This window comes from Ipomoea nil, unplaced genomic scaffold, assembly GCF_001879475.1.
Source record: "Ipomoea nil cultivar Tokyo-kokei standard unplaced genomic scaffold, Asagao_1.1 scaffold1834, whole genome shotgun sequence".
NCBI classification, from domain to species: Eukaryota; Viridiplantae; Streptophyta; class Magnoliopsida; order Solanales; family Convolvulaceae; genus Ipomoea; species Ipomoea nil.
In genome coordinates, this window is record NW_017618262.1 from 3,219,505 (window position 1) to 3,245,208 (window position 25,704).

Here is a 25,704-nt window from a genome sequence, read left to right on the forward strand (position 1 = left end):
AGTGTCACAATATTATGTATTTTAATTAAGCTCTCTAATTCTATGCATGCGCATCGACGGGATGCAAAAGCATATGGCATAAGCTACAAGAATTATTAGGAATATTTTATTATTCCAAAAACAGCCCACAATATAATTGAGAGAAAAAATGGGTATCAAGATAATGCTTAAGAACGATCCACTATATGGTATATTTGCATTCAGATATGAAAGAATCGTTCAAGCAGAAGCATGCTCGAATGCATGGAATAGAGATTGAATATTCATTGTATGAGGTCATGGTTAAGGTGGTGACGAAGAAAAATGAGCGGTATTGCCTTCTGGGCCTCAATACTCGTAGATGCCTCTTTGATGGTGTTTGGCAGTTTTATAGATGCAAGATATATTCCGACATCAAACACCCAAATAAAGAAATTTCTTCCATTGAGTGCGAGCTCAGTGAATTCTCTTTTTTCAAGAGCAACTATTTTCTACCGAAAATAGTTTTAATGAGGACCAAGGAAAAAACATATTTTATAAAAAAAATATGGGACTTAGGATTTTTATGTAAGAATGGTTCAAAAATAAAGATGGTCCATTTATTTTAAAGGTGGTCCAATCCAAATCCTAAGTAGGAATTAACGCTTCTGGCGTTGTTTTTTTTTTTTTTTTTTTTAGGAATAAAAGCAAAAATCATCCGTAAACAACGCGAAATTAATAACGCTTCTGGCGTTATGGGGCTTGTATTTACGCAAACGGTTTCGATAAAACGAAGAGACCTCCGCCAACCGCCATTATTGATCGCCGCCCTTGCCGCAGACCACCACCGGTCATCAGTAACGCGGCCACGATCTTCGTAATAGCCGCCGCTCGCCTCTACCGTGGCCACCCATAGGGCCATCCTCACAGCCCACCATGCGATGATGGTGCAGATCAGAAAAAAAATGGGGGACGATCGGCCGAAAAAAAAACGGGATCTATTTTTGTCCCTCTCCGATCACTTCTAAAAACAGGGGCTGGACTGCTGGACAGCCGCCGCAAAAAAATAGCCGCCCCATGCCGCCGCTGCAACACCTCCGACGTGGCTCAGATGACAGGCGCGACGGCGATGGAGAGGGAAGAAAGGTATGAAAAAAAAACTCATTCTAAACAATTTCTCATTGTACTAAACGAATTATCATACCAAAAATAATTAATCAATCATATTTTTCATGCCAGTATGTAAAAAATAGTGTATATATTGAAAGCAATACAATTTTTCCGGAAAAAAATATATATCATATGCAAAATTCCAGACTTAGTACATCTAGCAACTAGAATTTTAGATATTGCAAGAAAAATTGTACGCATATTTGATATGAAGTCACATATAAGCATAGGCCAAAAAATTTTGGTTCCTCATCAAATATTCATCAACATCAATATTTTTGGTTCATTGCTACGAAATATATGTATTTTCCCAGTAAACTTATTCATTCATGATATACATATTCACAGTAAGTATATACTTACGGATGCAGAAGTATATTATCAAAAATATATAATCATATGATCAAGTTTTCATAAATTCAAAAATGCATAAAGCATAAACACATATGATTTTGAGGCATCCGGAAAATAATAAGGCATAAAAAACTCATAAAAGTTACCGTTCACCTGGATTGAGCGTGCTGATAACGTGTTGTATTGCAAGTTTGTTTGCAGGCCTTTAGCTCGTGAAGAACAGTAAGAACAACAAGAAGAGTAGAGACAAAATAGAGGGTTTCTTATTCCTTTATACCACACCTATGATCATTACATTAGAATGACATATATATAATAACAAGTGTAACGGAATACAATAATGGAGACATAAAGGAAACCGTTACACAATAATGTCCACAATCATTACTATTTATAACACGACGTCGTTTTGCCTTGTGTTCACCATTCTCGGTAAACACGATTCCATGGCATAATTTGCGAGTATTGGGCTAGCCTATCTTGATATCAATTGTTGGGAAGGGGATAATTAAAGAAAATTTATAAATTACAAAAATTGACATGCAAAATAACCCATATTTAGATTAAGAAAATTATGAAAAATCATGCACGGCTAATAGCTAAATCTAATCTAATTTAAACTTTAGAGTTAATTTCATATTTGGTCCTAAATTTATAGGTGATATCGTGATAATTCACTTTTAGTTTTTAGTTTTTTTCTTTTCTTTTTCTAAAGCATATTTATTTAGTTATAGTATTATTGTGGTATGACTATTTTTTTCATTAACAAACAATTTAAAATTTCGTAAAATACAAGAACATTTAGGTCTTGAATTATAATTTTTTAAAAATATAGTGAGTCAATCAACTTTGTATAAAAAAGATCGAAACGTTATTGTATTTAGCGAAATTTTAAACGGAATACCAAAAATTGTTATGCCACAATAATATTAGGACCAAATAAAGATGTTTTGAAAATGAAATACTAAAAGTGAAATGTTATCTATAAATCTATGACAAAAAATAGAATTAACTATAAATTTTATATTTCTTAAAAAAAAAAAAAAAGCTCTAAATTTTATATGAAAGCCATTGATGATCATATTTTAATAGGAATAAAATGTGTGTTTGTATAATTAGTTATAATTTTAGTTTGTATAATGTGTTTAGTTTTTAGTACACTTACTTTTTTTAAAAAAGTAATTTTTTTTTTATGCTTGTTGGCCAAAAAAAATAAAAATAAAAATAAAAAAATCAAATCTGTATGCCTTGTAACAATAATACCAAAATCTGTTAAACTTGCTAAAAAAAAATAAATCAAACATTTGTATTTTCTAACAATCTTACCCAATTATGAATATCAATTATGTTAAATCATTTAAAAATTAATATCAAATCAAACTTATTTCTCATAATAGTATGTCTACATATATTATTACCATTAAAAAAAATATAAGGAAAAATATTGTGTATTCGTGTGCATGACAATAATAATAAAAAATATATAAAGACGTTATAAAAGTAATAAAATTTTTGTCTAAAAAATCATATGGTACAACTTTTATAGCATAATATATTAAGAATTTAAAAAAACAGGCATAAATCAAAGATATAACATAAATTGAAAGTTATTATATTTTACTAGTTTTTTACGCGCATTGCGCGATTGAGATAATGCCCAATATTTTTTTTAAATAAGTACTCTAAAGTATATCAAAAGCAAGATTATATTGAAATTGTTCATGCATAACTAATTGAATGTTGAATTTGCGTATTTAAAAAGGTAATTCTAAGTTTACAAATGCAAGATAATATAGTCAATTAAGATGGATTATAATTGTCAATAAAATAATTGTATAAGTATGGTTAAAACCAAATACAGGATATAAGGGAGAGCAAATAAAAATTAGGGCATAAAATATTAAATATATACTAATATTGAAGAACTAACTGCTGAGTGCCAAACAAGGACATTGTGAGGTAGTTTCACACTTCAATTTGCTGTGTGATTTGAATACTATTTTTTATCAATAGATCCCCCAATTAGTTAATATGATTGACTTAATTATATTTTTTTCCTTTTTTTTATTTTTTAAAACAATTATTATTATTATTATTATTATTATTATTATTATTATTATTATTATTATTATTATTATTATTATTATTATTATTATTATTATTATACCCTTAGGTTATTTTACATGTTAATATAAACAACTACATACTTTTTTCAAATATCTTTTAACCAATCGTTGATATAATTCGATGGTCATATCCGCTAACCGCTAATTGTCAAACAAGGACATTGCGAGGTAGTTCTCACTTCAATTTGTTGTGTGATTTGAATACTTTGGCTTTATTAATTATATTTTTTTAAAGTTTTTCGTGGTATTAATAAAATACTTGGTAAATAAATATATAGCATTATTTTGTATTATAACTTTGATATTTAATCAACAAATATTGCACAAAAAATATAATAGACAATTGATGAATTTGAATGTAAAGAATTTTTACATTGGAGAGAAATAAAGACAATATAACTAATAAAATTATTTCTCTTAATTAATTTATTGATAATGAATAATATTTTTTTTTTTTTAATAAAGACATTGTAGGGAAAGTATAGCGAATATAATCAATTGATGAATTTGAATTTAACAAATTTTTATATTGGAGAAAAATAAATACAATATAACTAATGAAGTTATTTCTCTTTTTTAATTTATTGCGAATGAATAATTTTTTTTAATAAAGACATTGTAGGCACATGATTCTAAATTAAAGAAATGCATATGTATTATTTTTTGTTGTAGCTACTAAATTATTATAATCTACATCTACAAATCTAATAAGAGCGAATAATGTTAGGCCCTTAACTGGAACAAAAAAATGTCGGTACTAATTGTTTCTTAAAATGAATGGTTCATATTATTTTGATTTTAGTATCTTTTAATGATTTTCCTTATTTACCCTCTATTATATTATTTTCTTCCCTTAAATAACCCTAAATTCCGTTAGTTTAAACTTTAGTAACGGAATATTACGTTAACTATTTATTATTCTTAACATACTCTTAATTTATATAAGGTCTTAGGTTCGAACTCCATCCCAAGTATAATTGACATAATTGTTAAACATATATTCCGTTAACTATTTATTATTCTTAACATACTCTTAATTTATATAAGGTCTTAGGTTCGAACCTCATCCCAAGTATAATTGACATAATTGTTAAACATATATTATGAATATGTTAAAATGTATTAAAAAATATATAATATAAAATTTAACATAAACTTTAGTCAAATAATTAGCTCGACTAAATACATAACATTCAAAGTTGAGCATCAAATATTATAAATCAGGAACTACTTTAAAATTATTTGATTTTCTTGAATTTTTTTATTAAAAAAAAATTTATGTTGTTTTTTTTTTAAAAATTAATCTTCTTCTGATTATTTAGAACAAAACTTAATATTTCAATTATGCTTTTGCATTATTGGAATGATTTAGGCCATTATGGTATTAATATTTTTTTTTTTGTATTTTTTTATAATAATGGTACAATTGTACATTACATTACTAATATTATACTATTATTTTTTTATCGGACAATGTTCTTACATCATTGTCAGACCTGCGCGGCCTAACTACAAAGTTGTTGATCATAAATACAATTACACATGGACTCTAAAACGGTAGGATCATTTTTCAAATAATTGACAATGTTAACATCTTACTAGCTCCAATTGAACAAGTTTACACATCAAAATTTTATCAATGCATGAAAACTTCTAAAAAAATTTGTAAGTTAATTTTTACTATATCATTATATTAATATCTATTGTAATCATATATTTTGAACTATTTATTATCATCCTCTATTAACAGCAATTGTAGCAATTGTTATGGACAAACTCACAAAACAATTTGTCTCAACAATGAATGGAAATTTAAAAAAAAAAAATCATTGATTTCATTATTGTTGAAGAAAAGTATGTACAACACTTTATTACTCTTATTAATTAAATAAATTAGTAGCTACAACAAAAAAGAATACATATGCATTTAATTAATTTAGAATTAGATGTCTATAATGCTTTATTTTAAAAAAAAAATTATTCATTATGAAAAAATTTAAAAGAAATATAATTTCATTAGTTATATTATCTTTATTTTCTACAATTCAAAGATTCATTACCTTCAAATTTATTAATTTATTATATTCACTACATTGTTCATTGTCTTCTTTTTTACATTATCTTGTAATTAAATATCAAATTTATAATACAAAACATGTTATATATATATATATATATATATATATATATATATATATATATATATATATATATATATATATATATATATATATATATTTATTTATTTATTTATTTATTTATTTACCAAGTATTTTATACAAATATAATAAATATTAATATTTCGTTCAATACTTTCACATGATAACCTGTGACACACATCTCACAACATATGAAACATGTAGGAAAAAAACTACCACTACTAAATATCAATAGGTGTTTGTACGCTAAAGAGTTCATATTACAACTAAAATCTCAGTCATATACACAGCAAAGTAAATCTAAAACTTCCTATACCATAATCTCATTGCATGATGAATCTCTCTATGCTACTACCAGTAACCTAATTGCACATGAAACACTACCAATAAAAAAACAAAAAAGAAAAAAGAAAAAAAAAAAGAGGACATGTACTGAAGATGAAAACAATAACAATGCTACCCAAAAAAAGAATTAAGAAGAATTAGAGAAATTTAAATCAAAAGTAGTATTTATTTAGACTATCACTTTAAAACTAAATATTTAGACTAGCGTTATTACAAAGTTGCAAACATTTATTTTAGTGACAATTATAATCAATCTCTCATATATTATCTTGCATTTATATACTTTAAATTACCGATTTAAATAAACAAATTCAACATTTATTTACATATGCATGAAAATCTCGTATATAATATTGCATTGATATACTTTGAAATACTTATTTAAAAATAATATTGGGCATTATCTCATTCGCACAAAGTGCGTAAAAAAAAAACTAGTAATTTAATAAGAGTAAAATAGAGTACTAATTATGTCAAATTTGATTGAGATGAGGTTCGAACCTAAAACCTTTCTTATTGAAATCAATGAGTAAGTTAACTGTGAACTAACAGAAATTAACGGAAAAGATAATATTTAACGGAAAAGTTAACGACAAATCATATTCATTAAGGATATATTAGGAAATCTTATGGAAAAATTAAAATCTGATCAATCTGAGCCATTCATTTGATTAAAAAATTTGACCGCCCATTTTTTCTACCAATTATAGGCCTAACTCTTTTGGGCTCTTATTAGTATAGTAGATATTTAGATTAGAGTTAATTACCGAAATGGTCCATTGACTATAGCGAAATTACTAATTTGGTCATTGACTATTTTTTTTGACTAATTAAGTCACTCAACTTTAAAAATCTTAATCAATTTGGTCCTCCGTTTGTTTGACCGTTAGTCAACCGTTAACTTGGGACCAAATTGATAATTCGCTATAGTCAAGGGACCATTTTGGTAATTAACTTTAAGGGTGGGCAATTCGATTCAGTTTTCTCGAACCGAACTGTACCAAACTAGTTAGATTCGGTAATATACCGAATAACTGGACGGTAATAGATTCTTGTATACCGAACGGTTCGGTAAAAACTCGAACCGAACTAAATTGTTCGGTAAAAACCGAATCGAACCGAATACCGTTTGAACTTTGGATTGTTATTTTGTTATATATTAGACTTTAGATATAGACTATATAAACACCATAACACATAATATAGAACTTTTGATAACAAACCATAAAGAAATCAAATAAAACATTTACGAGAGATACCCGTGAGAATATGAGCTGAACGATAGAGCAAGCAGCAAGGGACCTGGATTTACTTTTTATTTATTTATTTATTATTATTATTATTATTATTATTATTGTATTTATATATAAAAAAATGAAACGGTATTCGGTTCAGTTCAATTTTTTACCGAACAATTCGAATCAGTTTTTTATCGAACCGTTCGGTATACAAGAATCCAATACCGTTCGATTGTTCGGTATATTAGTTTGGTTCGGTTCGAGAAAACTAAACCGAATTGTCCACCCCTAAAGTTAATTACCAAAATGGTCCCTTGACTATAGTAAAATTATCAATTTGGTCCCAAGTTAACAGTTGACTAACGGTCAAACAAACGGAGGACCAAATTGATTAAGATTTTTAAAGTTGAGGGACTTAATTGGTCAAAAAAAATAATCAAGGACCAAATTAATAATTTCGTTAAGTCAAGGGACCATTTCGGTAATTAACTCTTTAAATTATTATACTCACTTGTCACTTCACCTGAAGTAAAATTTAAGTTTCTATATTGGCTAATAATTATTTTATTATATACAGATATATTCTATTCTATATTGGCAATATTATTATGTTGGTCCCTGGTTTTGGTTCCCGCCATTTGTGTGTCATTCCCTCCCCGCAATCGCACCCCCGCCGTTGATGTTATCACTCCGTTCTTGCTCCTGCTACTTGCCCAACACCTTCATCTTCTTCACTCGCCTCCATTCTCACCTTACACCCAATTCAATTCCATTTCTCCTCTGCGCTAAACCCTTCTTTCCTAAACCCCTAATCTTCTCCGCAAACCCTAATCTCAGACCAATGTCCACTCCTCGCTCAGCGTTCGACGTCCTCATGGCCAATTCCAAGAAGAAATCCAAGACCCAGACACCTCCGGCCCAAGAGCCTTCGCCCAAGAAACGCAAGAGCGCCGAAAAAGACACTCCGGAGCAGAAGTCTAGCTCTGTTTCAGCAGCTATTGCGGAAAATGCCAATTCCAATGTGAAGGCGATTGAAAATGTAGATGGGGCGAGGAATGGCGGGGAGGAAGTGGCAGCTAAGAAACCGAAGTTGATAAGTCCTGATGAGAGCGTTGCGGAGCTGAAGAAGAAGGGGGCGAATTTTGATCCGAAAAAGGCTGCGTATTGGGGAGATGGGGAGAGAGTGCCGTTCATGTTTGTGGCGAAGGCGTTTGGTGCAATTGAAGAGGAGTCTGGGCGGATTGCCATCACTGACATTGTGGCCAATATGTTAAGGACCGTGATTCACACCACCCCTGACGACTTGTTGCCGGCGGTGTACCTTTCTGCAAACAAAATTGCACCTGCCCATGAGGGATTGGAACTTGGAATTGGAGATGCATCAATTATTAAGGCCCTTGCCGAGGCTTGTGGGGCTAAAGAAGCACACATTAAGAAGCAATATAAGGTAGAGAAAGTAAATTGTTTTTTTTTTTTTTTTTTTTTTTTTTTTTTTTTTTTTTTTTTATAACTATAAAGCACACTCTTTCATTAAAATACATCAAAAAGAATATTCTAAGTTCATTATTTCGTTTGATAAATTGTAATGTGCTATCTACTCTGTTGTTTTTCTGTTTATATATTTTAGTTTCATCACTTGTGAATTCTAGTATCTGTGCGGCTTTTTATTTATTTTAGGTGAACTGTTTCTTTCCCGAACTGTTTTTTAAAACCTTATTTTTCATTGTTCCAAATGTTAGGATCTTGGTGATTTAGGCCTTGTTGCAAAAGCAAGTCGATCATCTCAGTCTTTGATGCGTAAACCAGAACCATTAACTGTTGCCAAAGTTTTTAGTACATTTCGGCTTATAGCTAAGGTAATTTATTCATATTTCGTTTTCTATTTATTTATTTGAATTGGTAAGACCCTTTTACCTGTATAGTGTTGTTTCATCTTAATTTAATATTGTATCCATCTTAAGGAGTTAAGGGGATGTCTGTGGAAGTCTGACTTTCAAATTGATGTTAATAATAAAAACACTAGCACAAATTCATTACCAAGTACTTTTTATTTTAAAATTTTATGGAAATCTATCTGTTCACTTACAATTGTTGTTTTTTCATCACAGTGGTAAGCCTAGGACCCCCTTTAGATATATTGCAATGAAGTCAACTTGGTTGTAGTTCTTTTACAAAGGTGCCTTAACTTGTTCATGAATGATGATAGGAATCTGGCAAGGATAGTCAAGAAAAGAAAAAGAATTACATCAAGTCTCTACTAGTTGCAGCTACTGATTGTGAACCTCAGTATTTGATCCGACTACTACAGGTTAGGATACCGTGCTTTGGAGTTGCTTCCTATCTACTTCTGTGAGTGATCTTCTTACTCCCAATTGATTTCTCTGTGCAGACAAAGTTACGCATCGGTTTGGCAGAACAAACTCTTTTAGTGGCACTGAGCCATGCTACAGTATACTCAGAGAAGCATTCTTCACCCCCTGCAAGTGTGAATTCATCTATAGAAGAGGTTTGCAAGTGTGGTCTCATTCTGGCTAGAAGGTCCCTGTTCCCCCACACCACCACCACCACCACAGTTTTAATATTGTGATTGCTTTTAGAATTACATCCAGTCCATTCCTTGAAACTGAACGTTCATGTTAATAGATTAAGTGTAGCTAAAAAGGATAGAAGGGATGATAAAACAAGATATCCTAACTAGTGTTTTAATAGTGAACACTTGAACAACACCCTATAGAAGAAACGTAGACACATAATGATGGATACCACCAGAAAATTGTGACGATGATTTTCTAAGGTTAGGTTGGTTGTGTCTTAAACAGTATATGGACCCTATATAGTGATGATACAACATAGATTGATGTATGCGACCTAGAAAGTGTCTTGAGACTTAATTGAGCTTGTTTCATTTTTCAATTCTATCTCATCTATTACTAATTTGATTTTACTCATCTGTTTCCAGGCTGAGAAGATTGTAAAACAAGTTTACTCTGTGATTCCTGTATATGATAAAATTGTTCCTGCTCTTCTTTCTGGTGGTGTCTGTAACCTTCAAAAGACATGCTCTTTCTCGCCTGGTGTTCCAGTTGGACCTATGCTAGCTAAGGCAACTAAAGGAGTATCTGAAATTGTTGACAAGTTTCAAGATAAGGAGTTCACTTGTGAATACAAGTATGATGGTGAGCGCGCTCAGGTATTAATAGTAGCTTTTATTTTTAGTCACTATTGTGCCAATTGCCAAGTCATTTCACCATTTAAAAGGTGTGTATGTAAAGGATCAAGGAAAAATTATTGGATTGCTTTGCTCTACAAAATTGCCCTGCTGGAAAGCTACATTGGTTTTTCTCGGTGAAAAAAGCAAATTAAAAAGAAATAAAAATTAGTCCAATGATATGCCAGAAGCCCAGAATGAATTTGCTGTTCCTGCTGCTTTTATGCTTCTCTCCGCTCTCCCACAATTGCTTAACTCTGCAACCTCAAAAGTTCATGATTTCATGCTTCTCATTTATTGTGGGTAATTGACTTTTTTTTTTTTTTTTTTCTAATACAAGTAAAATAAATTTATTCACAAAAGAAGTGCCAAGAAGGTGAATACAAAGGGCTTTACATAAGATCAACTCTGTCTTGTACTTGGGAAATCTGTTAGTTCCTCTGTTGTACCACTACCACTGTCCCCTTTACACCAATTCACCAAATCAAAAAGACTCAAACCAGTGAATTCTAACATATGCACCAGGGATGATTGGTGGGATTATTTCTGATTAAAATTTATTTTCATGGTCCCACCCTGACCAAATCTACTGCCTTATTTTGATATAAATATGGACACATGCTCTATTCCCTTTACTGTGTCACATGAATCCCCTCCCGAATCTCCTTAGAATTGATAGACTATGATGATTTTCCACTCATTGGTACATTATATACAATGTACATCTCTCTCTAAGTTTGTGTTGTGCCCCATGATTTGATAACTGAGTTCAGATTTTTTTCTGATATATGGCTGCAAATCCACTTAACAAACAAATACTAAGTAAATTTAGCTGCAGATCCTTTGTGTTAAAAGAGTTATATTATGTCAGCTCAATGTTTTATGCAGAGTTTCTTTGGAATTTCCTTACATAGTGCTATGTCTGAAAAATGTTAATTCCGAAAAACTGCAGATTCATTACATGGAAAATGGGTCAGTGGAGATATACAGCAGAAATGCAGAACGTAATACTGGAAAGTTTCCTGATGTTGTTGCTGCTATTTCTAGGTATGCTTAGTATACCTGCTTGTATTCAATTTTACTCGCATTCAAATTTGAAGCCTTAAGCTTTTGGTATGTACTTGTGTGTCTTGGCATACTGAGGCAACCAGCAAAGATTGCCAATTAAAAGTGCACCATAATAATAAACACCATTCAGATATGCATTTCATTGTGGAGCAACTTTTCATACGAATTTCTGGACAACTGAAACTAGTCTCTAAAAGGTTCCTTTGGTGACTGACTAGGAAATGACTATTTTCATAATTTGTATCTTCTTAAATACCAATTCATTTGCCTTTATCATAATTAAAAAAATTAAATTGTGGACTATGCTTGTTCTTCCGTTCACTGAATCGCCATATAATCTTCAACAAAACTCTTTTCCTTTTCTATTACATTGTAAAAGCTGATCTGAGAATCAAAAGTCTAGTTTTCCAGGTATCAAGCCTTTTTGTCAATCTTTGTTTGTAGATTATGGTTATTGGCTTTCTACTCCCTATAGTTTTGCTTTTGACTGCATAATATGTGCTCTCTGATTGCAGATTAAAAAAACCTTCTATAACTTCTTTTGTTCTTGACTGCGAATTAGTTGCATATGATCGTGAGAAACAGAAAATCCTGCCTTTTCAGGTAAATATATTATCTAGTAATTCATTCTTTTCCACATGTATATACGTTTTATTGGCTCAAACCTCTGCATGGCAGTAGTTCACTGCTGCTTCCATGACTACCTTAGCTGGGAAGGGAAAGCATATCAAGTGTGAAATAAGTCTTTTAGTTGTTCTGTATTTTTAATCTGATGAGTATTTTATCACTTAGCCTTTGAGACCTTTCTTTAGGAATGCTTCTTTTGCCTTGTCATCATTCTATTGTTCTGCCTGTATCCACAATTCTGTTATAGTTAATTTGAAGTTTCAGTCAAGGGAAAGATGGTTCAGTTGATGTGCATGTTTGATACTTTTGGGTTTTTATTATTTGTGGTTTTTCTTTTGTATAAAGGGTTTGATTCTTTTCTTGCCACAAAAAACTTGCTTGCATCACTCTTTCAATACTGTTACTTCATTCTTGATAGAGCTGGTTGGCTTCATCTTGATCCTTTATTTTTAGGTATGCGTTCACAAATATATAATAATATGCTCCTTTCATATCCATCTTTGTGCCATAATGATTTTATGCAGTCATGTGCTTATGATTACATGTTTATGTCAGGTCCTCAGTACACGTGCTCGTAAAAATGTTGTTGTGAGTGACATCAAGGTGAATGTTTGCATCTATGCCTTTGATATCTTGTATCTTAATGGACAACCACTTATTCAAGAGCAGCTCAATGTTCGTAGAGAGGTACAATAACTCTTTCTTTATGGTTTAGGATTTGAACCATAGATGCACATTTTATTGGCCTACTTGTTTCTCTTATGACCATTTCTGTTTGGAAATGATGTGTGCTTTTGGTCTAAGATACAATCACTCCATCTATGTTATTCAGAACTTGACTATAAAAAGAGTAACACTGCAATAGTTGTTACAATATGCTGAGTTGTCTCCTGTGTTTTACACTTTTACATAAGAGCCTAGGGTTGTAATACTTTTTGTTACAGCCACTTTTTGCTTGTCTGTTGAACCATGAAATGATTTTGTCTTTTTATCAAGGCGGACTTTCTAGGCGAGATGCCACCAACTGCCTAGTCGACTAGTCGACTAGGCGACTGCCTAGTCGACTAGTCGACTAGGCGATGAGTATTAAATAAATAAAATATATAAAATATATACATATATATTGAAAATATCTTGTCTTTTCAGCCTATTTACTTCAAGTTGCCTGTAGTAGATGAATAGTTTTTCCTAGAAAAATGAGAAGTTTAGTATTTATTGTATATATTGGAAATATCTTGTCTTGGGAAGCCTTTTTAAACCCTATTTACTTCAAGTCATCTTTGAGAAGATGAATAGTTTTTCCTAGACTAGTGAGAAGTCTAGTATTTATTGATAACATGTCAGGGTGAGGTAGTGGGCTTTGCTCGGAACAGGAGGACGACGCCGGAGCTCGAACCGCGCCGCCATCGGAGCCTCCACGCGCCGCCGCCGTGCCGCTGCTCCGACGCCACGCGCCGGCGCGTGAGGCAGATTCCGGCGTCTTCCCCGGCTGAAATTTACACCGGTCAACTCGCCTTAGTGTGTAGGTTCTGCCCATGTATGTTTTGTGGGGTTTTGGGTTGTATTTTGCACTTAGGCGAGGCGAGCAGACTAGGCGGAAGGCTGTGACCGCCCAGACGCCTAGGCGGCGCCTTGATAACCCTGAGTGACACCAAATATTTTTTATATATTTCTTCTTGGGATTATTAGTGTTACTATTATTATTATTATTTGATTACATGTAACATAGTTAGTATTTGTGTGGTTCTAGAATTAGTCTTATAGTTCTAGTCTATTAGTCAGGAGTGTTTAGTGGTGAGACTAGATATACTCACGTGTAATTGGTTTCAGTTTGAATCGAATGAATTATCTTTTCTAATCTGGTATCAGCCTAAACGATCGTACTGATCGCTTCCCTATCGCAAACAAACCCCTTTTCCCGTACCGATTTGTTTTCCGGCAACAATGTCGTCTCGGTCCTCCGACAGGCCATCCTCCGCCGGCGGTGCACCTCCCTCCTCCGGCAACAGCCCTCTCAATGGCGCACACCACTTCATCTCGATGAAGTTAACCAGTAGAAATTTTCTCTTCTGGAGAACGCAGCTTCTCCCGTTCCTTCGCGGCCAGGATCTCCTCGGGTACGTAGACGGTTCCACCCCGTGCCCGCCGCTGACCATTGCAGCCACGCCGTCCGGCGAGTCGGGCTCCTCCGCCTCCTCCGCCGATCCGGTTCCCAATCCGGCGCACAAAATATGGACTCAACAGGATCAATCGATCCTTTCCCTCCTCATCTCGGCGATGTCTGATGAGGTTCTCCATCTCGCTGTAGGCCGGAATACTTCCGCGGAGGTGTGGCGCTCCATCTGCTCGGCCCTTGGTTCGAACACCCAAGCCAGGTGTCTCAGCCTTCTCAATCAATTCCAGACCATGCGGCAAGGCAGTTCTTCCCCGACAGAATTTCTTGGGCGTGCGGAGCTTCTTGTCGAGGCTCTTGCGCAGGCCGGCCAACCACTGTCACTCGGCGAGCAGAATTTGTATGTCCTGAGAGGTCTCCGTTCGGAATATAGAAGCTACGCCGCGTCGCTCACGGCGACCACTCCGCTCACCTTACCGCAAATGGCGGATCATCTGCAGGCGGCGGATTTCTTTTTGGCGGACGACTTCGCTCCTGCTGATGGCGGCTCTCATTCGGCGATGTATGCAGGCCGGGGATGTGCAGCAGGTTCGCATGCGGATGGTGGTCGTGGCAGCAACAATTCCGGCAGATCAGGGAGAGATGGCCGTGGCAGTCACTCCGGCAGAAACGGTCGCGGTGGTAGAGGAGGCCCCTGATGCCAAATATGCCGTTCTCACGGCCACACGGCCCTCTACTGCTACAAGCGGTATTCCGCACCACCACCACCACCGGCGCAGGCCAATGTGGCGGTCTCGGGTGATCCGGCCGGCAACATCACTACCCCGGCGGAGTCGTGGTACCCGGACACCGGAGCCACCGCTCACGCCACGCCGGACGCCGGCATGCTGAGTCACGCGGAGGAATATGTTGGCCCGGACACGCTCCGGGTTGGAAACGGTACAGGTTTGGCAATCTCGCAGATTGGTCATGCGTCTATTCCATCTGAGTCAAAACACTTAATCATGTCAAATGTGTTGCACGTCCCTAATTTAACAGTCCCGTTACTTTCTGTCCAAAAATTTGCAAATGACAATCATGTATATTTTGAATTTCATGAAAATTGTTTCTTTGTGAAGGATTCCAAAACCAGGGTCACGCTGCTTAAAGGTCCAACCGCGGGCGGTTTATACAAATTGCCCGTATCTCGTTCCCACTTTGCGTTTGTGAGTTCCCGTGCTACGCTGGCCGTGTGGCATCGTAGGCTTGGTCACCCGCATAGTGTGGTCCAAAACAAAATTCTACAAAGTTGTCCTGTTCAAGCCAATAATTCCAAAGAGTTGGGGTCGTGCACGGCTTGCCATCTCGGCAAGTCTTCCCGTTTCAAGTTAGATAGCATTCAAAATAATAGTCAAAATGTATTAGATCTATTATTTACTGATATCTGGGGCCCAGCTCCTGTAGTGTCAAATAGTGGCTATCGCTATTTTTTATTGTTTGTTGATGACTTCACACGATTTACCTGGTTTTATCCATTACGGGTAAAATCAGATATCTATAAAAGTTTTGACTCGTTTCGTTTGTTGGTAGAGCGGCAGTTCTCGCGCTCTATCAAGTCAATCCAATCAGATTTAGGGGGTGAATACAGAAAATTACACACAACCTTTGAATCCTTGGGAATTGAACATCGGCAGTGTCTTGCGCATATACGCATGAACAAAACGGAAAAGTTGAACGCCGTAACAGACACATTGTCGAAACGGGGTTAGCTCTTCTTGCTCAAAGCTCTGTCCCGCAAGAATATTGGGACTACGCTTTTGAGACTGCCACCTGTTTAATTAACTACCTTCCCACCTCAGTCTTAAAGTTTGAAAGTCCATACTATCGCCTCTACAAAAAATCACCCCCTTACCAATTTCTTCGTGTCTTCGGGTGCCAATGTTACCCTCATCTACGGCCGTATAATCGGCACAAGATGGAGTATCGTTCCACTCCGTGTGTCTTCTTAGGTTATCCACCGTCCTATAGGGGATATAGATGCATGGATCCAATCAGTGGGAAAACCTATATCTGTCGCCATGTGCGGTTTGACGAGAATGTGTTTCCCTTTGCAACAGGTTCTGTGCAGGCTCAGGAATCTACACCTGTGTCTCTACCTTGGGCATCCGCACCCGTATCACCGGTGCAATCTTGTCAACTTATGCCAACTCCGGACCCTGAACCGGTCCCACTGGCCCAAGAAGCACCTTTGTTGGCTATTGAGCCAAGTGCACCACGACGGGGCCGGAAACGGACCACTGTCCAACCTCTGGCTATGCGCCTTCGGCGTATGACTCGGGGTAATAATGAAGAGTTTCATGCTCTAACTGCAACAACTGATCCAACATGCTACTCCCAAGCTGTAGGTCATCCACAGTGGCGTGACGCAATGGATCAAGAGTTCAATGCTCTTCTTCACAACAACACTTGGCGATTAGTTCCCCCAGACCCAACCATGAACATCATTGGGTGCAAATGGGTCTTCCGTACGAAACGGACTGCCGATGGCTCGATTGAACGCTATAAAGCTCGGTTAGTAGCCAAAGGCTTCAATCAAGTCGCAGGGGAGGACTTCTTTGATACGTTCAGTCTGGTTGTCAAACCCACGACTGTCCGCATCTTGTTTTCGTTAGCTGTCTCGAAAAATTGGACTCTGCGTCAGCTGGACGTCCACAACGCCTTCCTGAATGGCCATTTAGCCGAGACGGTATACATGAAACAACCTCCCGGATATGAAGATCCAACACATCCCGATCACGTCTGTCTTTTGCAGCGGTCTCTATATGGGCTCAAACAAGCCCCAAGAGCCTGGTTCAAGAGACTACACGATTTTTTGCTAACTGCAGGTTTCGCGTCATCCAAGACTGATGTCTCATTATTCTACCACTCGGCGGGTGCATCTAAAGTCTTTTTACTCATCTATGTGGATGACATCATCATGATGGGAAGTGACGCCGCTTTAGTTGAGTTCTTACTACGGCGTCTTGCATCGGCATTCAAGATTAGGGACCTTGGCACACCTGGGTTCTTCTTGGGCATCGAGACAGTCTCGACTAGTGGCGGGATGATTTTGTCACAGCATAGGTACATGGTGGATTTACTTCATCGTTCTGGGATGACGGATTGCAAACCACTTACTACCCCGGCATCTATTACTCAAGCCGTCACACCATCCGAGCAGCCTTTTGAAAACCCTACTCAGTATCAGCGGATTGTTGGCGCCCTGCAGTACTTGACTATCACTCGACCGGATCTCGCATATGCTGTCAACCGCCTATGTCAGTTCATGCACTCTCCTACTGACGACCACTGGGCAATGGTGAAACGTGTCTTACGATATATCAAAGGCACTCTTCATTACGGGCTTCGATTCTCTCCTTCCGCTTCCAGTGACATCCACGCCTACTCCGACTCTGACTGGGCTGGGTGTCCGGTCGACAGGAAAAGCACCAGTGGCTATGCCGTCTTTCTCGGAAGTAATCTTGTTTCCTGGCTCTCCCGGAAACAGCGCACCGTAGCTCGCTCTTCCACTGAGGCGGAGTATAAAGCCCTAGCTGACGTTGCTGCTAAAGTCACCTGGATGGTATCTCTGTTACAGGAACTTGGGTTACACACTGGGCACCCCTCCCACTTATGGTGTGATAATCTTGGTGCTACATACCTGTGTGCTAATCCTGTGTTCCACGCTCGGACAAAGCACGTTGAGATAGATTACCACTTTGTTCGTGACAAGGTGGCCTTCGGCGATTTCGTGGTCAACTTCGTCTCCACCAAGGATCAACTAGCCGATATTCTCACCAAACCACTTCCTGGACCCCGGTTTACAGCTCTACGAGACAAGCTCAACATTGTGGATCATCAATCTTGTGCTTGAGGGGGTGTATTAGTGTTACTATTATTATTATTATTTGATTACATGTAACATAGTTAGTATTTGTGTGGTTCTAGAATTAGTCTTATAGTTCTAGTCTATTAGTCAGGAGTGTTTAGTGGTGAGACTAGATATACTCACGTGTAATTGGTTTCAGTTTGAATCGAATGAATTATCTTTTCTAATCGGGATAAGGGTCAAATAGGCCCTTCTACAACAAAAAATGCAATTAGCACCGCAACTAAAAAAAGCTCCAAATTGACCATCACAAATTCAAAAAAAAAAAAAAAAATGCAAATCCCATTTTGCTGACCTGTAATTTCTTTTGTTGATATGGGGATTAAAAAAAATTGAACAATTGCTTAAACAAGTCTTTAGAATTTTTTTTTTAAATTATTATTTTTTCTTTTGTGTAAATTCTCTGGTGAAACAACAGCTTTCTAAATTTGTCAACTTCAACATCATCTCTGATCACGGTCAATGAAAAAAAAAAAAAGGAAAGTAAAAACAAAAGCAACCAATCTGGATGGTGGAGGCAGCTGCATCCTGTCTCCAATGGTACAGAAGCAACTGCCTCCTCCATCTCAGACCAGATACAGGAAGCAGTTGCACGTGTATGGTCTCAGATGAAAGAGGCAGCACTCCCTCTGTCCAGATTAAAATGTACTAAAATGTTTGACACTATAAAACATTACTGTACTATTTACACTTCTGACTTCTAATGACTTATAAAATCTCATACTTCAACAATGATTTGATAGCCTTATCTATAAGATTTGAAACCATTATTTTGATACTTAGTCTATTTATATGTTACTGTTAGTCAAAGTTTTCCTCAAGACTCATTTCTTGTCAACCAACACATGCAGTTTATTTTATTTGATGACATTTGCTTTGAGGATGCTTAATAAATGTACCATATGATTTTTGATAGCTCCAATAGTAAATGCTCTTCAGTGTTTCAGATAATTTTTATCATTCACATGGTTGTATACATTTGATCCTTGAACATATGGTTTCATGCAGCATCTCTATAGTTCCTTTGAGGAAGAACCTGGCTATTTTCAATTTGCCACGAGTACTACATCAAATGATCTCGAGGAAATAACACAATTTCTTGAAGCTGCTGTTAATGGCAGGTGACAGTCACTCTTGGATATGATTATCCCCTATTTAGTTTTTGTATACGGTCATTGAGAATACATGTTACAGTATGTTTGCTGTTGATCACATTTGCCTACCATATAAAACATTATTGGTTGCATAGTAAAATACTAAAATATAAGTAGCATAAAGTATGAGGTGAAAATGCTGAAACTACATTAATGCTGGAAGTGTCAGCTTTGACTTTCTAGGACTTGAAAGGTTTATACCAATGTTTTTAGACATATTGTGTTTATGACACTATGTTATTACAAAATTACCTGTTGGCCTGTTCTACTTGTAAACATTACTTGATGGAATATGACTTGCATTGTTCCTGAAATACATAAATGGTCTTAAGGTGTCAAGCTCTTATAATGTTTACTTCCATGTAGTCAATCATTGTTTCTTTCATTGCAGTTGTGAGGGATTGATCATCAAAACATTGAGTGGAGATTCGACATATGAGCCTTCAAAACGATCACATAACTGGCTAAAATTGAAAAAAGATTACATGGAAAGGTAATTTTAAAGAACTACTGCATTATACAGTTAGATATGTACTTCTTATAGTTAACCTAATCTACAATGTATACTTGTAAATGCAGTATTGGAGACTCCCTCGATTTGGTACCAATAGCTGCTTTTCATGGCCGAGGGAAACGTACTGGTAAACTATCTTGTGTTGACTCACTGATCCTCCACTATCAGTAAACAATTACAGATTAGTTTTTCCCCATCGTAGCTATTATTCATCAAGAATCTAGGTCCTTTCTGACGCTGTCATGTTTTCTCGTTTAGGTGTTTATGGAGCTTTTCTCCTTGCTTGTTATGATAGTAACAATGAGGAATTCCAAAGCATTTGTAAAATCGGTAAGCTGTTTTCTTCTATAGGAAGGAAAAGTAGAAATAAAAAATTTAGACTTGCGACTAATTATTATTCAATTACATTTGCTTTTCAGTTTAATGAAATTTATGTGATGCTTGTCAGGCACTGGTTTTTCTGAAACAATGCTTGAAGAACGCTCTGCCAGCCATCGTTCTAAAGTTATCCCCAAGCCAAAGGTTGTGTTATGTTTTTAATCAGTTCTACAAGTCTTCCTTTTTTATTAGTACTGTGACATTTGTGCTCAAGACTTTTCTGTGACACTGTTATCTGCAGTCATATTACAGGTATGCAGAAACACTCGATCCAGATGTATGGTTTGAACCCACTGAGGTATGAATAATTATCTTTCTCTAGTTGTGGGTAAATGTTTAATACTGGTTCTGTGTATTTATTTATTTTGTTATTCAATGCAAGAATTTAGTCATTTCCTATTGGATGTATATGGAATTTGTGTTAGTGAGTTCAGCACTTCTATAGGAGCAAACCCAAGGCTCATATTTGTATTCTTAAGGTATTCTTAGTACAAAAAGTGATTCAATAACTGCATTAAAGATAGTCCATTATCTGTGCAAAAATGTTTTGTATTGCCTGAGATCTCAACAAGCCAATTGCTTGGTTGTTTTTTTTTTTTTTTTTACTGTATTCGTACTGCGAAGTCCCTTCCACTCTGCCCAGTTTTTTTTTTTTTTTTAATGTTGTTGATTCAATCACTAGTTGCTTTGCCAATGTTGAACATTATTCGACAATTTTGATTATAATTGTTTTAGGTTTGGGAGGTGAAAGCTGCGGACCTTACAATCAGCCCTGTGCACCGCGCTGCCATTGGTATTGTGGATCCTGAAAAGGTATGTCTTGTCTCTATACATTCATGTCAAATTATATGCTATTCATAATATCCTGTAGGCTGTAGCTCCATATTATATATATGTATATTATGGCTACTAAGTCTTAACATGTTATGCTCTATCCCTACAAGTGTTAACGTCCTGAGTTGAAGAGTTTGGTTCTAATTTCAAGAATGTTGAAATTAATGTTCATATTTATTTGTTGTTGCAAAGGGAATTTCTCTGCGATTTCCTCGCTTGATTCGTATTCGAGAAGACAAGACTCCAGAACAGGCCTCAACAGCAGAGATGGTGAAAAATCATTACTTGAATTATTCCAAAATGCTGCATGCTAGTTTTTATTAGTGCCTGTCTCTGAACATGGTTTTCTTTTTTTTTTTTTTTTTTTTTTCAGGTTGCAGATATGTATTCTGCTCAGAAACACAATCAACAAAATAATCAGGATGTAGATGAAGAGTGAAGAGGCTTTCTGTTTTCACTTATGGGCTTGTACCAGGATGCTTCATTTTACTGCTCTGTAACTTGATTTTTCATGTAAAGTATGACACTTCTTAGAATTTTAAAACAATTTTTTAAAAATATTTTCAATATGTTGAAGTAGTAGTGATCAAGTGAGTTGACATAATGTTACTTGGCACATTATACCGTAGACCATGCCATATGGACCATTGATATACGCCTATTTTTAGTATATTGCGTGTTCATTTTTTTAGTAAAGTATAGTAATGTATTCTAAATTTATAATATACTAAAAATAAACTTACGCATTAGTGATGTATCTTACAATGTGGGCTATGGATTATTGGTATTTGAGGTTTGTGAATTACAGTGGAAATGGTTGGTCGCCTTTCATTTCATCCCTAGCATATCTATGATAGGTAGCTTATTTGTGTTGGTTGACTCCAAAACCAAAATGAATGGGAATCATAGGATCCAATTTACCTACTAAACCAAACTTGACAAATCCATCTTCTGTCAATTACCAAAAATAAGGAATCATATGCCCCAACTAAGAAAATAATTAATGGACTTGTAAGGACAATTTTTTGTCACACGTCTACGTGCTGAAGCTGAGAATATGAAATTAAAAGAGATAAAGTATAATTCACTTTACTCTCATCTTAGCTTCTACTTTTTACCTTTTGATCGTCACATGTAGTTAATGATGCATGATTGGTAATTTAATTTATTATAGTGGTAAACCCCATAGCAGCTAGCTAGCTGCATCATATCATAAATGTATAGTAGATCGAATTGTATCATTAGTTGAGCCCTTTAATTTATTATTAGTACTAACACCCCCAATTATGTTTACGCGCCCTTTATTATCATTGAGCTGAGGATTCCCATATCATCCATCTCGTTCACAACATCCATGCATTTCATTTCTACCTACAATTCTACAAATTAAACTAAGTATACTGTTTGCATGTGAACTCCCTTTTGGCTTTTGCACTGCCCCATTATTATCACTTCACTTCTTTCAATTACAATCTTCATTTTATTATTTTCTGTTTTTCGGCTGCCCTTAGCTTCTCTGTTTATTTTCCACACACACACACACATATAATAATGGTAGGCAGTAGTTTGAAGTTTTTTTCCATTAATAATAATGGTAGGCAGTAAATTCCATGATGATCTATGTATGAACTAACCTCTTTCATTAATTATTCAATTTCATTTTATATATATTGTAGTTTCATTAATTAGGCAGTAAACAATGTTGTTACGTCTGTAATGTGTCTAGTTTTTTAGAATGATACTATAGTGGTGTTGTATATATAAATGATGAGAGAGATTCATACATCATTGCATCAACTGCACCGGATGACCCACTGCACCACTCATCAGATCTTGACCATCTAATCTCAAATCTCAACGGTACATGGGGTTGATCTACAGGTTCACATGATAGCAATGGTTTACACCTTAAACTAATGGATCCTATATATGGAAGACTTTTGATAGAAAGAAATAAATTGTATTATATATATTTGAAGAATGTAAGTGGGGTTGGGTGATGGTGAAAAACCAGCATTTTAATCTCATGCGCACTTTATTTTTATCATTACATAAATTGTGTACTCGTTTGTTAGGTCGAAGGCCATTGTTCCCCATCATTCAAACCAGGAACAATAATACTATGTTCTAGAATTTGTATTTTCCTTCTTTCGCAAACTTTTCCTTTTATTTTGTTTTGTACCCAAAAAAAAAAAAATATCCTACCTAAAGATCATGAATTCGATTCTTGTCAATACTCAATATCCTACTAATCAAGTCAGTTGCAAAGAGTTTTTCAATACGATTTACTTTTCATGTTTGATTTGCGAGTTACTCCGTATTATATAAAAGCGAAATTTATTTATATATACATTCAGATAGTGATTGTGAGTTTCTTTTGTCATTTAAAAAAAAAAAAAAAAAACCATGATCACACTACATTGATAGTATTAGTTGTAAGCATAGGTCTCACCCCATCCAAGAATACTCAAAGCCACGAAACTCCTCTTCACCGACACTCATTTTATAGTCATCTTGTCTGCACAATACTTTGGTAATATATTTAATTTAATAGTCAATTTTAACTTGTTTGACAACTATTAATTGTTTGACTTAACTAAACAATTAATATGAGTATTTATTATTACTATTATAAGGAAGGGGGATACCCTATATACACACTATTTCCTCCAATTGAGGTTCGAGCCTATCACCTCCCACTTAAAGGACACTACTTCCCTCAACTGAGGTTCAAACTTATCACCTCCCACTTAGGGGATCAACTGGGTACAAGTGAACCACAAGCCACTTGGTATCAATATGAGTATTTGGTTAATTAGCTTTTTGTAACAGTCACTGCTGGAAATTATGAAATTTTCAACCACTTGAAAGTGATCTTAAATCAAGTCGAAAGCAAAAAATGGTCGGAAATAGCAACAAAGGTTTTTCCAGATACCGAAAGTGGTTGGAACAAGACTTTTGACTTGATTTAAGATCACTTTCAGGTGGTCGAAAATTCCATAATTTTCAGCAGTGAGCTTATTGCTTTAAAAAGCTTATTCAAAAAACGGTTCAAAACAGCTTTTCCAGTCAATTGTTTTGAGAAAATAAATTAACCTTAAAAATAACTTTGCATGTAATCAACTATAAGCCAACAACTAATTTACCAAACATCTTTCTACAACCAGCTAATGCTATCAGCTAACCAAACCCGCTAACTCAATCTGTTAACAACTATCAACTAACAGCTATTTGTCTAACACCTCAATGTGTAAGAACGAATCCTTGTACCCTCTAAGTAGATGTCGAGAAACTAACATTTTCTTCACAATAAATAAAATAAAATAAAACGTTATTGACCTCTAATTAAGGATCTATTGGTATATCATGTAGGTAGGTCGTATACCATGTTGTTGAAGAGTTGTATTGTAATTTAGTGGTAAAAACTTGTTCCTAAAAAAAAAAAAAGGAAGTTAATATTGATGCATTGATATTATCAATGAATCTTGTATTGTTATCTTATTATTATTAAAAACATACATACATGCATGCGGTACGTTATTAAATATTATAATTTTCATTAAAAAAGCGTGTGTTTTTTTTTTTAATACGGAGTAGTTTGCAATATGATGATAGATTAAGCCCAATAAGCACAAATTAAGGTTATAATTCCAGGCCGGAGGCCTAATATTCCTTTGTCATTTTCGTTTTTCCATTTTGTAAGTCCACAGGTACAGATTGGAGTGCACTGTGGGGAAGAACGTAGAAAAATACAATAAAGCAGACGCGGTTTCTCTGCTTCTCTTTCGTCAAACATTAACAGATATATATGCTAACACTTCAAATATCTTCCCTATTCGTCAATCTTCATTATTGCAATCACTATGAATACTATATATCATTTTCATCATTGCAAATCCTAGCTAGGAGTTACTAATTTATAGTTGTAAGTAGGAAGTTAAGAAATTCAAAATATTGACCAGTAACTATTGTAGTAATGAATTAAGTTTGATTTTGGGCATGTTTGTTCATTATAATAAGGAGATGATGAATCTGAATTCAACAAATTTTTGTATTTATAATTGTATTAATCGTTAAGTTATCGATTATTATAACTACTTAGGTTTTACTATTGATTCTTGTACTTTAAAACCCTCATGTAAAATTATAATTTAAACGTGGAAAAACTTATACTCGATAATATATTTGTAACTTTTTTTTTTCAGTCGACCTTTCATTTTTTTGAATACTGTTTGACTCTGTTACAATGCAGTATCTGTTCATAACTACTTTCTCAACTTAATGAATCACATAGCGTTAACTTATTTTGTATAAAAAGATCAAAATGTCTATGTGTTTAATGACTTTTTAACAATTTTATTAACAAATGACAAAAAAAAAAAAAAAACGATCATACCACAATAATATTATGACCAATGAAAATATTATGAAAAAAAAGGACTAAAAGTAAATTATCACTTATAAATTTATGATAAAAAATAAAATTAACTATATATACAAGCACTCAATAATGATGGCGGCAAACGGTGGCTTTAGCCCCAAATTAACCCT

At 34.9% G+C, this 25,704-nt stretch overlaps 1 protein-coding gene across 1 annotated transcript; it reads left to right on the top strand.

Annotated features, from left to right (window-relative positions):
* Nucleotides 1-7,960: 7,960 nt before the first annotated feature.
* LOC109193138 (DNA ligase 1) lies at nucleotides 7,961-21,842 on the top strand. Its single transcript, XM_019343970.1, has 17 exons — nucleotides 7,961-8,797; nucleotides 9,090-9,206; nucleotides 9,557-9,658; nucleotides 9,740-9,856; nucleotides 10,310-10,540; nucleotides 11,511-11,605; nucleotides 12,142-12,229; nucleotides 12,809-12,940; nucleotides 19,282-19,394; nucleotides 19,819-19,920; nucleotides 20,007-20,068; nucleotides 20,200-20,271; nucleotides 20,390-20,463; nucleotides 20,561-20,617; nucleotides 21,055-21,132; nucleotides 21,346-21,423; nucleotides 21,527-21,842. The coding sequence occupies exons 1-17, from the start codon at nucleotides 8,030-8,032 to the stop codon at nucleotides 21,590-21,592; spliced, it is 2,352 nt and encodes a 783-aa protein (XP_019199515.1). The 5' UTR covers nucleotides 7,961-8,029; the 3' UTR covers nucleotides 21,593-21,842.
* The last annotated feature ends 3,862 nt before the right edge of the window (nucleotides 21,843-25,704 follow it).

Coding starts and splice junctions, on each gene's coding strand:
- LOC109193138 (XM_019343970.1), top strand. CDS start 8,030: ATGTTATCACTCCGTTCTTGCTCCTGCTACTTGCCCAACACCTTCATC. Junction 9,207..9,556: donor CATTTCGGCTTATAGCTAAG/GTAATTTATTCA, acceptor GAATGATGATAG/GAATCTGGCAAGGATAGTCA. Junction 10,541..11,510: donor ATGATGGTGAGCGCGCTCAG/GTATTAATAGTA, acceptor GAAAAACTGCAG/ATTCATTACATGGAAAATGG.